At 41.0% G+C, this 13,460-nt stretch overlaps 1 protein-coding gene across 1 annotated transcript in view; it reads right to left on the reverse strand.

Moving 5' to 3' along the window:
* Window positions 1-6,062: 6,062 nt before the first annotated feature.
* The window catches only part of DHX35 (DEAH-box helicase 35), a 446,551-nt gene continuing 439,153 nt past the window's right edge, over window positions 6,063-13,460 (reverse strand). The window contains exons 21-22 of the mRNA XM_085619115.1: window positions 9,129-9,240; window positions 6,063-7,418 (exon numbers count right to left, since the gene is read on the reverse strand). Of these exons, the coding sequence (XP_085475241.1) occupies window positions 7,371-7,418; window positions 9,129-9,240 (160 nt within the window). The 3' untranslated portion in view covers window positions 6,063-7,370. The remainder of the gene's footprint in view (window positions 7,419-9,128; window positions 9,241-13,460) is intronic.

Genomic DNA, 13,460 nt, shown 5'->3' on the forward strand with positions numbered 1-13,460 from the left:
AAAGGTAACAGCGTAAGGGACAAAACTGGGAACTAAGAAAAAGAAGGAGATTCACTCGCACTGGAGGCTTAAAATGCAAGGCTTGTGAAGGTTTTAGTAAGAATAAAAAAAGTCTATGCAGAAACTGATTTTTCTCCAACATGATCCAATTATGTCAAGAAAATAATTCAGAACAGAATTAAATTGCAACATGAATTAGTTTGTGAAATGGAGCTTATGGTAGTGTGGCTCAAGGTTCCACCAACAACGCACATTACTTATTGAACATGGGTGCTAGCTGCCTAAATAAACAACAGAGGTGGACAAGGTCTAATGGAAAGTTGGTGAAGAAACCAGCACAGCACTCTTGAAACTCTTGCAAGAAATGTACTGTGATGCAGAGAGAAGGGTTAATATAAACAAAGAGTGCTTTTTCAAATTTTCATCTCTGCATTCTCCCTGAAGCAGATATGGAATCCCGTGATAATATAACTTTAGGCAGGCTAAGCAATCCAAGGATAATTGGCTGATTTTCTAGATAGAAGAGCTGTCTAGATTGTAGGCACTACCCAACAAGTGGATGCTTTGGGACCTATATAGCTTAAGTCTGTACATATATATATATATATATATATATATATATATATATATATATATATATATATATATATATATATATATATATATATATATATATTGATTATGATGTAAACTAATGAAAATGGTGGTGACGTGGGGCACAGTGACACACACACTAAGAGACAGTTATTGTATAACTTAAGGAAAGTATCAAATCAGGAAAAAGCCAAATGGTGGGAGGCCACTACAATGATGATGATGATGACTACACTGCAGAAATATGTTGATTGTGGTAGAGTCCCAAGAAGATTAAGGATTTTTATAACCCCCACTTTCAAACACCCTGATCCAAAAATGATTGATGATTGAAGAATGTTCAACAATCATGTTAAAAATATTAATCAAATAAGCTAAAAAAGATAGTGATCAGCTGTCAATAGAAACTGACAAATACACCGACATGTTAAAGGAGAAATGTACTAATCCGGCATGTTAAAGGAGAAATGTACTAATGAGGAATTTAAAAATGAAATGGACAAATGAATACATGATTGGAAAAGGCTAAAAAACACCATGAAAATTCTATAGGGACCAAGTGGACTACGACAGAGGTCAGATCCTAACTTTCGGGCGGACAGGAACAATGAGCAAGAGAGACTTCAAGCGAAGCAACCATCAACCTCCAAAAATCCCCTGGCAGAGTCTTTAAAACAGTCAATGGTTTTAAGCAGTGCCCAGGCACAGCAAGCAGAAAGTGACAACAGTTAGAGTGATGTATCGGTCCAGTCGGAAGCGGCAGGAGTAAAATAAACATTTTTAAAGGAGTTCAACCTCATGGCACAAGGAAGACTATCAAAGCAAGGAAGCAAAGGTGCACAAGGGTCCAGAGGTCCAGGAAAAGACGGCAAAGGAGGCAACAGAAAAGATAGCAAAGAAACAAGGAGTACAGAAAGCTCCATTGGAATCCAGAAAAGAGAGCAAACTGCTACAAAATAATGAATAAAATAAACTCTGGTAAACTTACCCAATCTTGTCCTTACAGACTCCCAAATTGAAGTTTTATCATTAGGCATTTCTTTTTGTCCAACAACACCTTTTAATTATACCAATAGCCGAATAGATTTATTTAATTTCACCTGTTAACTGAAAATAAAACTCGGGCATGCCACCAAGCTCCCCCCTCCCCCCATAACCTTGATCAGAAGGGAAGGACCTTCTAATCTAGATTAGGCGATATTGATATTCTGAACAACATGGGGGAATAGGAAGGTAATGAACATTGAGTAGATGATCCTGTCTTAAATTTGATTCATGAGGATACTGATTTTTAATGTGGTGGTGCAAGTGAGTTTAAATCTAAGTACATTTTTATTCCACAGATGGCAAATGAGGCCATTGATGTATACGAGCGAGGTGTGATAAAATAATTCCAGACAATTGAAAAGAAGAGAGAGTATATCCAGGGTAATTTGGAAAAGAAACATCTAGATGTTATCAAGGAATTACAGGAGAACAAAAGAATTGTTATAAAAAAAATCTGAGAAAGGAGGCAATAAGATGATTTGCCCATCAGATATGTATCTAAGTGAAGGACATAGAAAACTTAAGGATACGAATAGTTATGAGGTATCAAACAGACCGAAATTTGAGAACGCAAATAGGGAGTATCAAGAAAGATTAACAGTCTGGAGAGATCTAAATTTGATTGAGTTGGAAGAATATCAATTTCTTAACTGCAGTTTTTCTAAATTACCAGCACTATCTCTTACCAAAATTACACAAGGATCTTGTCAACCCTCCAGGTAGACCGTCTCCTCTAGGAGCAGTATGATAGAAAATACTTCAAAATATGTCGACTTTTTTCTAACACCCCTTGTACAATCTCTCCCTTCATATATAGGGGATACAGGTGATTTTTATGGTTGAATAATGGTATCATGTGGGAAGAAAACTACATGCTAATGTGTCTTGATGTGAAAAGCCTATAAATATGTTTACCCCATGATTTGGGGATCAAGGGGAGCAAGAACTTTCTGAGAGCTCAGTCTTTGTCCTATCTTCTTTATACTGAGACGCTTCTTGATATGATGTATGCATGTCTGACCAAAAACTTTTTCATCTTCGAAAAAAACATCTATAGGCAAACCTAGAGGAAGGCGATGGGGACCTGCTTTGCCCCCATCTATGCAGGTCACTACCTAGGCTGGTGGGAGGAGCAGGCAGTTAGTAACATCCTTGATTTTGAAGAGCACATCATCCTCTGGGTACGCTATCTAAACACCATTTTTTGTATCTGGAAAGGCAGTATGGAAGAAGCCTACGAATTTGCCAATATATTGAATGAGAATTCCTTAAATCTCATGTTCACTAGCCACATACACCAGACAAAAATAGAATTCCTAGATTTACAATTTGAAGTACGTAGTAACAGACTTGAAAGCCGTCTTTTTCGGAAAAAGACAGCAGGCAATAGACTGCTACATGCAGGAAGTTGCCGTCCCAGGAATCTAAAAGAGAGTATACCATTGCGGAATTTCTTAGAGCTAAAAGAAACTGTAGCTCCGAAATGGCCTTTCAGCAGGAGACGAATATAATGAAACAGAGATTTCACAAACGAGGGTATTCATCTAAAACAATTGAGCAGGCATGTGAGAAGGTTGAACATGTGAAAAGAGCAGGGTTACTAGCCTCAAGAGTGAGGAACTCACAAGATTCCCAACCCATAAGGTTTATCACTTCCTTCCACAGCCAGGTGTGGGACGTTGGACGCAGCCTGATGATATTTGGGCAGGTACTCAAAACTGATGAGGTTTTGGTTAAGCACATTGGAGATAATCTGCAAGTCACTTTCAGAAGGTTATAGACACTCTCAGCCACAGCCTAGTTAAATCAAGGCTACTTTACATCCAGAACATGTAAAACAAGTAAATACAGTACCAACTGTGAGACAGTTTAACTGTCAAGAGATTATCGGCCATACACAGTAATAAAACACCTCACATGTAACTCAGAATTTTGTTTTTACGCAAAGTGCAGGAGCCTATAAGAGTGGTCATCAATAAAGATGAGCAATAACCCATTGCATGGCACTTCAAACAAGAACATGACAAAAACACCAGTCTTTTAAAATTATGTGTGTTGGACAGAAGCCCAATTCGAGAGAGAGAGAGAGGGCAACAGAACACAAGAGTTGAGGAGACTCGAGTTGACACTGATTATTAGATATGGGACCTAGCATCAGGGTGGACTAAATATGGACGAAGAACTGGCAGCCCACCAAGGTTGATTCAGATTAGGCCCCCTTTACACCACTTTTTCAGTAACTGATGGGTTTGTTGACATTTTAAATAAACTGTGCCTTTTTGTCCCCGCCCTTCCCTTCTCTTCTCTTAATTGTATATTTGTTAGGTTTGCTTGTTTTTAGAGAGAACTCCTAATGTGAGGTTCTCATTGTACTTTTGTATTTTAGTCTGTAGTCTCCTAATGCTGAAATGTGGAGAGGGAGTGCAAGAGAGCTTAGCAGGGTTTTCTTTGTCTCTTTTGGAAGGGACTTTGCACGGAACAAGTTTTCGCCTTTTATTGGGACTATCATGAGGGCCTGAGACATTTGCCCACTTGGGCAGAATAGTATTCCAAAATGGTAGGTTTACTGACATTGCTTTATAATTGTGATTGGCTGATGTGAACATTTGTGGAACGTGTGGAAAACAAACCAGAGATGACCTGTGTCTTTGCCCACTTGGGCTGAACTACTGAATGGAGTGGCGGGGTTTCGAAGAAATCTTTGAGCAATAGTGCATTGCACAGATGTATTATACTTATACAATGTATATACTTGCCCAATATATGACAACCTGACGGAAATAATGAGGGCATGTACATTCACCCGAGATCGGTTTTGTTTGCTTCAGTTTCAAAGATGCAGATTTCAGTTGCTGACAATTTTCGCATGATGGCATTAGAATTCATATTGAGTAACCACGATGTATTAAGAATTATGTCCCTCCAGAACCACACAAAAGATGCCGATATACTGAGGGGCTTGAAATTCAGTTTAGATATGTTTGTATCTGTATGCAAAGTATATAACATGGCTGATATATTACACTGAAAGTGGGCATCATAGGAGAGTCCTATCTTTTATTTTGTTAATTAAATGTATCACATGGTGTATTTATAGCAAACGTAACTGGACCCGTGACCAAGGAGCCAATTTCTCCAAAACACATTGGGCAGATTTTGTTTGTTACTTTTGTGTTTAAACATCCTGAAATGAAATTGAGCCACAGCCCGTTTCTCTTTATGTGAGTCGGAAGAGACGCATGGAGTGAGTTGGAGTGGAATATATATATATATATACATGTATATATATATATACATATATATATATATACAGAATGAAAAAAGTATACCCGTTAGACAACATAGCTTTTTCAATCATCACAGTCAGACTCGGGAACCTACAAAATAGGCGTTGGATCCATCATTGCACTCTTTACACCAATGAGACAAATATGTCAATGTGCTTTTTTGTTCATTAAAAATTCCAAGTGTAAAATCACCTAAATGGCAATGTATAGCTGAGCGAAGAAAGCATACCATATGGGCAAAAGGACAACAAGCTACAGAATCCTTCCCAAACAGATGTGGTGGACCAACAAACAGCTATTTTCTTTTCTTAATCATACAAGGTTCATCCATCTCCGATTAATTACGATTAGCAATATGAACAGGACATCTAATGGGCATTTGTATTCCTTTGATCTAAGATCTCAGTGGTTTACCTATAATTCAGTTCAGCAGGTAGCCATTATTCTCCGGCTTGAGACAATAAATTGACTTGGAACAGTTGCCTTTACTGCCCATATTCCGACTTCTCAGCAGACTCTTATTGCAGTGCTTATATAAATGTCCTAAAAATTAAAGTCAAGCAGTGCTAACATCACCTTAAAGGTCCTGACATGTTATGAATAAGAACATTGCTCACACTCATCCAGTTGGCACCTCTATAGAAGAATAGCTCTTTTGCCTCATTGTATGGAGGTAGACCGGGTTTGGCTTCAACAACAAAAAATACGCACAAAGAAAGGGAATTGATCTCACAAGGGAAAGAAGGAATGATAACTAATGTCACAGAAGCAGCACAGGTTTGCGCACTAATGTTACAAGAAAAAAATGCAGTGGGCAATATATTAGGGAATGAAGAGGGAGAGAGACAGTAGTCTCACGAGCCAAATATGAAGGTAAAACAAATGTCTCAAAAGCAACTGGACAAGGGAACTATTACAAAATACTATCATGATCGCAACTGGAAAAGAATACTGCCGTCCTCACAGAAATGTAAAGTGAACACTAGTATCACAGGAAATAGAGAGTAGGCAGTGAGAGAGCACTTAGGTCAAGGTATACAGAAAGTGGAAACTGATTTTTCAAGAGAAAGAGATCTGAGTATCTGTTTGTAGAGTAAGTGCATGATGTAGGAACAACCACCCTGGTAGCATGAGTAATATAAAAGATAGACAGACATTCAGTTTTATTAATAGGTAAAGGTGACATAAGGCTAGGAGCAATAAACAAGTTTGTTCAGCTTGTGTTCAGCTTGTGTTCCTTGATATAGTCAGCAGTTAAAGTTTCAAAGCTGCAGAATTTTCAATAAGTTTACCTACTTTACTAAGATAGACATAGCTGGAGCCTAGAGATGCAGATAATACTTATGTCAGCAGTGTAGCGTGGAGGTCAAAGATTAAATCTATGTCTGTGAGAGAAGTATCAAGCATTTTAACAAAATTGGACTTCTTTTGTTATAAAACTGCAACATTCAGAAATAGCCTGTACTTTCACAGCTATGGGAAAGACCAATATACTTTAAACTGCCTACTTGTTTCTCGCAGCAATAGACATCACAGAACCTTGGTGTTAGCAAACGCATAAGCTGTTCTACACAAGTCCTTCCTCCTTAACTAAAGTGTTAACGTGGCCTTCACCTTTGTTGCTTGTAGAGCAATTTGTGTGTTGACAATTAGACATATGCGAAATCTGATGCTAATGTTTGTCATTAATCTATTTCCTGCAAGTACTGAGGAAATTAATATAAATATTCACCGATGACAGACTGAATACCAGGAGAAGGGATAACTAGCAGCAGCTTGCCCAAGTGCTTAGCCATGAATAGAACATAATTTTCTTCACAGTCTGTCTTCACTCTATCCATTTCTGTTCTAGAAAAGTCTTGGTCCACTTTGCTTGATCAGACCTACTCGTTCCGTGTCGGAGAGTCATTCCGATAATCCTGCCGATAAGAACTGGACCCACACTGCCGATCATTGTAAAACAGAATGGTTTAAGAAAGCCTGGTCAAATACCTACACTTCACAAATCCAGCCTCAGGAATGGAATAGATTTCGATCTGCCATCATGAACAGAAGGAGCACAGTGTTGCGATTAGTCCAGCGGTCTCCTGGTGCTTTGGTGCTGCTGTAGCCTCGCCATTCTCCCAATGAAAGCAACAGCAAGACCCCAGACTAGAGCCATATCCAGTAACTGGGTGAAAGATTAGAGATGAAATGCTCTTGATAGCAGCACTGTACAGTGTAGTCTCTGTATACGCTGCTCATGCATGCAGCACACATCACTCAAAAGCCCAGGGTCAGCTACAAAGAACTGTGTAGGTGAACCAGACAGGTGGTGAACAGACAGCACAATGGGTCGCAGCTGACTTGTACTTTCTGCAGACCTCAGACACTGATAAACACCACTGTACAAGAGAGGTACTCAGGGAAGCAGATACCACATGCCTCCAGGGCAGAGTTGCTTCATAGGATGTCATCTACTTTGGCTCTTTTCGAATTGCGCGACAGATGCTGTATAATAAAGGAAAATAGATTTGGTTCAGCATGGTACAAGTTAGAAACTGTCCAATTATTGAGCACATACACACACATCACACACAATTAAATATCTATTCCATATGTGCTGCCTTTTTCAGTGATACGTACCCATTAAAAGTGCTAACACACAACAAATCACTCAAGGCACTGGAAAATACTAATGAGAACACTAATCTATACTCAAACCAATATCGCGTAACTTCAAGATTTGTTATGATACTTTCACAATTTGTGATGTTCAAATTCCTACCTTCTTGAAGATTACACTAACCACTCATTATGGGAACTTTTTTTTTCAATTTGCAGCAATGGGCGTGCCCGAAGGATATTAGCAACATTTTTTGGAACTTGGAATACATTATGCACAAATGAAAATTTAGATTATGGCAATGCCGCATGCATGAGTCAATGCAGGTATAGGTTTCCAGCCTCAGGAACACTTATTTATCTTTTAAAAACAAAACGCTATTCATATATAGATGTATTATTTTCTTGAGTAGAAATTTTCCTTTACTAGGAAAAAGCAAAAAATTAAAAGGCACTGTTGCTCTGCACTATTGTCAGTGTTGGCACTAAGCAGAAATTGCCTGGACTGATATTCGGGCAGAGACCGAAGCTGGAGCTGCCCAGCAGCACAAGGTACATAATGGATGCTGCTTTAGGCCTTCGATGGTGATATCAGAGAATACTATAGACAAAGAAGCCCTTAAACAATTACAAAATTGGCTGCTGACTTGACCACAGGCGACCTTTTATTCAATGATTTTATTAGGTGACTTTTTCCTCTCAATTGTGTTTTTTTGCTTTTCTTGTAAACCAAGAAGAGGTCTGTTCCAGCTGCCTTTTATTCTGAGAAATCTGACTTTACCTTCTCTCCTGAGGTTCTGTGCCAAAATGTTTACTGAAGGATGTACTGCATAGAAAGTATGTATAGCACTGAACAGCTTGTTTTTTTTTAGGAAAAGTCTTTGTGCTTTGCACACAGGGAAGAGGAGGTCAAATTAAACTGAATTGTACCTTCCAGTACGTGTGTGAGAACAACAAATCTCTGGAATGTTAATAGACAAACTCCAATATAGGGCTTTGTTTTTCTTTTTGAAAAAGAAAACCAGGACTCCTCATCAGACGGATAGAGAAATTCATCAGATTTCTGGTCCCTTCCAGTTTTCCTGGAACATAATTTCACATGATTGAGGAGGAGAACAAATGGCTAACCCTCATTTCATGTGTGGATACCAAAGAACTTCATGCACATCCAGAACAATTTTCAAACTCAACGGTAAGCATAGGAGAGCCATACGAGATTCTTAAATGCTAATGGAATATACTCTTAGATGTCACTGAGTGGACTTATTGCTTAAGCATTATCTATGAGGTAAGATTCTTACATAACAGAGGGGATTTTATGAAATTGATCTTGAGTCAGATCTCTTGTCCTAGCAGTACTCTAGTTTCACCTGGTCAGGGAAAACAATATTTTCTTTCGTTTGGATTGTGAAAGCTTTGAGATCCCAGCATGAATTCTATACATTCTTAAATATACATTTAAATGCATTTTCCCATTTCCTCTTTACAGTCACCCCTCAAGTGCATTGTCTCTGCATTAGAGATTGTGAAGTAAATATCGGTTTGATAGGTGCTACAAAGTACAGTGCCAACTTAGAGAGTTTGTTAAACTTATACCGTTCCTTGCTGGTAGAAGTGTGGTGCCAGCTCCAGCAGCCAGGAGGATTCCACAGCTGTCACATCCCTCATGTAGTACCTGGATGTCTGAACAACTTCATTGTACACCACCCTGCCAGAGAGAGAGCACAGACATTATTCCATGAACTGGGAGTCTCATATGGATCTTGGATGATCTAGAGTTGAAGGATAGGATTAGATGAGTTGAACAGACAGAGATAGAAATTTGAGACACAAGGTTTATGTTCAGAATCAAATAATTATGCAAACAATTTAAAATGTGTTAGAGCTACACTACTTACAATAATTCTGTGCACAGGATAACATAACTGTGTGCTCTCTAGAAGAAAATGATGCATAGCACTTTAAAAACAGCACAGACCGCTGTATAAAAAGTAATCTGGTCAGATTTTATTGTAAGCAACTTCTGAAGAACTAGACAGATCTCCAAACACGAAATTCTGCAGTTTTTAAAAAGCATTCCAGGAACATCTCTAAAAATCGAATCTACTTTTTAACACACACCCTTTATAAAACATACAGCATATTTTTCAATTTTGAGAAAATGTGAAAATATAAAATGAATTATATCCGTGAGAAAATCTGCATGCTTTTCAGAATTAGACTACATTCATTGTAAAAGTAACTTTGAGGAAATTCAAAATATGGCACCATCTTAGCTTATAAACACCACTACGTTGTTGCCCTCACTCAGGCCCCTTCAACATTCATAGCGTTTCTTTCACGTTCTATACTGTTGCACACATTACACGACCTTTCCTTTTCCCCGAGCTAAGTACATTCTAAGACCCGGCTCGAAGCAACTAATTCCCCAGATAACCATCTATTGACCCTTGGTGACCGTTCTTGGCCCCTGCAGTTGTTTTACGAATCACCATCTTCAACACGCAAACACGTCCTGTCGTAAATTAATCCAACCTAGGAATGGCTATGCCACCTGACCTATAGGGTCGGGGAGAGAGCACGACCTTAGGGAAGGAATTTCTATTACCCATTATCCTGTATCTTGTACAAAGAATGTTTTCTTGTGGATGATTTGTATTTTTATTGCACCTTGTGGGGGTTGTTGCTTTAGGGGATTCAAGCGCTACAAAAGACTGTGAGCCACGAATTGAAGTGGCAGTCTCCTGAGAACCTACCACTGATGTACTTCTAGGACAACTGTACCTAGCTGCAGCTAATAAATTGAAGTTCCTATGCCAGACAGAGTGTTCCGTATCTCTGTAATTTGGAAGGCGAACTCAGAAGATTTCAGGCGTACCCTACGCCGCCAGGCTTAAGAAGCCTGGTTCTTCAATTTGGTGCCCTCTGTGAGGCCGCTTCAGAGGTCGTGGGTCCAGCCCGAGGATCGTGAGGAGCCCCGCAAGGAAATTCCGGAGGACGCGCACCACGTGATCGACCCCTGCATCTCGTAAGTGGACCGAAGTTTTTTTACCGTGTGGCTTCTCCCTCCCAACGGCTGAAAAGACCTGCTGCCCTGACTGCGGCCACGCTTTGGCTCCCTTCGGTAATTTGTATCGCGAGACCTCAGACGGACCTCTGTTGGCGTACGGACACATCTGGATAAGTTAAGTATAGTGGCCACTCCTTTGTCTTTGTTTTGTTTTGTTCGACTTTTGCAAAAGCCGAAACCGAGGGGTGAGTGCAGTTTGTGTACGACAAAGTGACTATTTAAAGTTTGTACAGAAACTAGTGTTGCAGGGATGCCTGGTTTCAGTAAATTTGGAAATTGGTTTGGTTGTAATCGCGATAGGGCTTCCCGACTGGAGGATTCTTGTCCAATTCCTCCGGCCGGAACTCCCACTTATGAAGTATATTCTAAACATGGTATTGGCCCCATAGCTTTTAATGAGGCGTGGGTTCGCTATACTAGAAAAGATGGTGTTTTAAAATGGCTGCAGAACGGCAGTTATGAGCTCAATATTTTAGATAATTTGGAGAACACTTTGTTTAAACAAAAAGCCCGGCCGGCTATGTTTGACTCTTTTGGGCTATGGCGTAAGGAGGCCAAACAGAAAGAAATAAAACAAGCTAAAAGGGATAGGAGGGATATGTCTATTTTGCAAGCTGCGCAACAGTTTAAAAATAATGAAACCGATCATGCGATTGAGGTCTCAGATAGGCAACATCGTATGGCGGTAGATAAATGTTATCCAGTGTTGCCAACTTCCCCTACGGAGAAAAATGTGGACAATGAGAAGGATCCTTTAATGTCCCATCTGTTGAGATTACCCCCGCCCTATGCGCAGGGAGCTAATGTACCTTTTGGATTACCGCCTGCCCCCGGAGCGAATGCACCTTTATTATTAGCACCTGCCCCGCCTGTTCCGCCTGTTGTCCCACCTGTCGCTCCTCAACCGGTTCCTGAACCGCAAAGACAGTTTTCTCAGGCATTGCCGAGCTCTCCCTTACCTTCGGCTCCCTCCGTAAATGTAACTTCCTCTTCTGCCCCGCCTAATATTCTGTCCCCTGTTCTGATGACGAATTCTCCCTCCGCTCGGAGGCGAAGGATCGATACCGTTTCTGGCCTTTTGTCCCCTCTCTATGGGACATTTCAAATGACCCCTGTTCCTCCTCGTAGACAAACTCGTAGTCAGCTACCAGGTCCGGAGGAACGGGAAGTGCTAGACCTTCAAGCCCGAAGGTGGATCACGCATGGCCCCCAGTATAGTGTGCAAGATATTATGGTCACCTTTCAGCAGTGGGAGGCGCCAACGCAGAGATATGTTTTTGATACTATGAGTAACATTTTAAGTCAAGAGTGGGAGGATATGGGTTTGGGACGAGCCTCTCAGGGCCTGCTCGATGTACAGGCCGAGTTTGATAGAGGGCTGATTGTGGGCGCAGAGGTCGAGGACGCGGTAGGAACGCTTGTCACTTTCAGAACGATGCTTGCCTGCCGGTACTTGCCGAAACGCGATTCATTCGTCAGGCGAAAATTGAAGCACTATCCCATGAGAGAGGTTCCCCCAGTGCGGAGAGAGGAGGTTGCAGCCCAGGGTGCTAATCCTCTTATACCTGCTCACTTTCAACGCGTGTGGGTACACGTTCCGTGGAAGCGATCCGAGGTATTGGCCCTTAAACAGTCGTTACCGGACCCCCGTGAAAATCCTGCAGGGTACTACAAAGAGTTGTCTCAAACTGTCAATGCATGTATCATGAATTTGGCCGATATAGACATGCAAATGGGTAATGTGGTCCCACAACCGTTATGGGCTAGGATTCGAAAGGAGGACCATCCCGGGGAACTGGGGGGTGATTGGGCTGCTATACTCGCCGCGGACAGACTCCAAGTGGGTGGTGCCAAACCTGAGCCTCTAATTACAGAACTCCCAGCTAGGATCATTACCTTACTAAAGACTATGATGCCTCCTCTGCGAGTTAATTGGGATAAGTTAGCAGCTTGTAAGCAGAAAGCGGATGAAAACGTCTCTGATTTCTTCACTCGTTTCGAGGAGACATTCATCGATCATAGTGGTCAGGATATGAGCACGGAAGGTGGTCAACGATTGTTTGTAGACAAATTTATGTCTAATTTGGTTCCGGAAATATCTAATAAGTTGAAGAATTCCAAAAGCGTGTGGGCGGTCTCCTCTTCGGCCCAGATATTGGCTACTGCCCAGTATTATGAAAATAGGGATAAAGAGGAAAGAGAGAAACTTGATAAAAAGACCAAAGAGTTGAAAACAAAAGTTCTTTTGCAGCAAGCTTATCCTCCTCGCCCCGCCCAACGTGAATATCAGCCGTCTCCACAATTCCAGAGAAAGTTGCAGAGGTCTGGGCCTTTCGTTCCCCGACCACCACTGGGCCAAAATCAATGCGCTTATTGTAAAGAAGAAGGCCATTTAAAGTATAACTGCCCGGTTTTGTTACAACGCACGAGCGGTATTCCCGCGTCACGAGGCCAGAGTGGTTATCAGTCAGCACCAAGAGGTAGAGGACGAGGTACGCCACCTAATAACCAACGTTCCATGCCCCCTGGAAACTCCACTAATTATTTTGATCAGCAAAATGTTCAGTCTACCAACTATTACAACAGTGATTACTATACTGAGGATGAGAGTCAGAATTCCCAACATAGCTAGGACAGCCATGGACAAAGTAAGGGAGTAGTATCAGTTCCAGTGGACCAAAGTGGACCTTATGTTGATGTGGAAGCACTAGGCGTTACAGAGCCATTCCTATTAGACACTGGTGCAACAAAGAGCTCTATGATTCACTCTAAACTCCCTGGGGCACCTTGGTCTGGCTGTACAAATGTTTCAGTAGGTTTTTCTAGCGCCCCAGTTCTAAACCTAGTTTCATGCCCTT

This window comes from Triturus cristatus, chromosome 7 (assembly GCF_964204655.1).
Source record: "Triturus cristatus chromosome 7, aTriCri1.1, whole genome shotgun sequence".
Taxonomy (NCBI): Eukaryota; Metazoa; Chordata; class Amphibia; order Caudata; family Salamandridae; genus Triturus; species Triturus cristatus.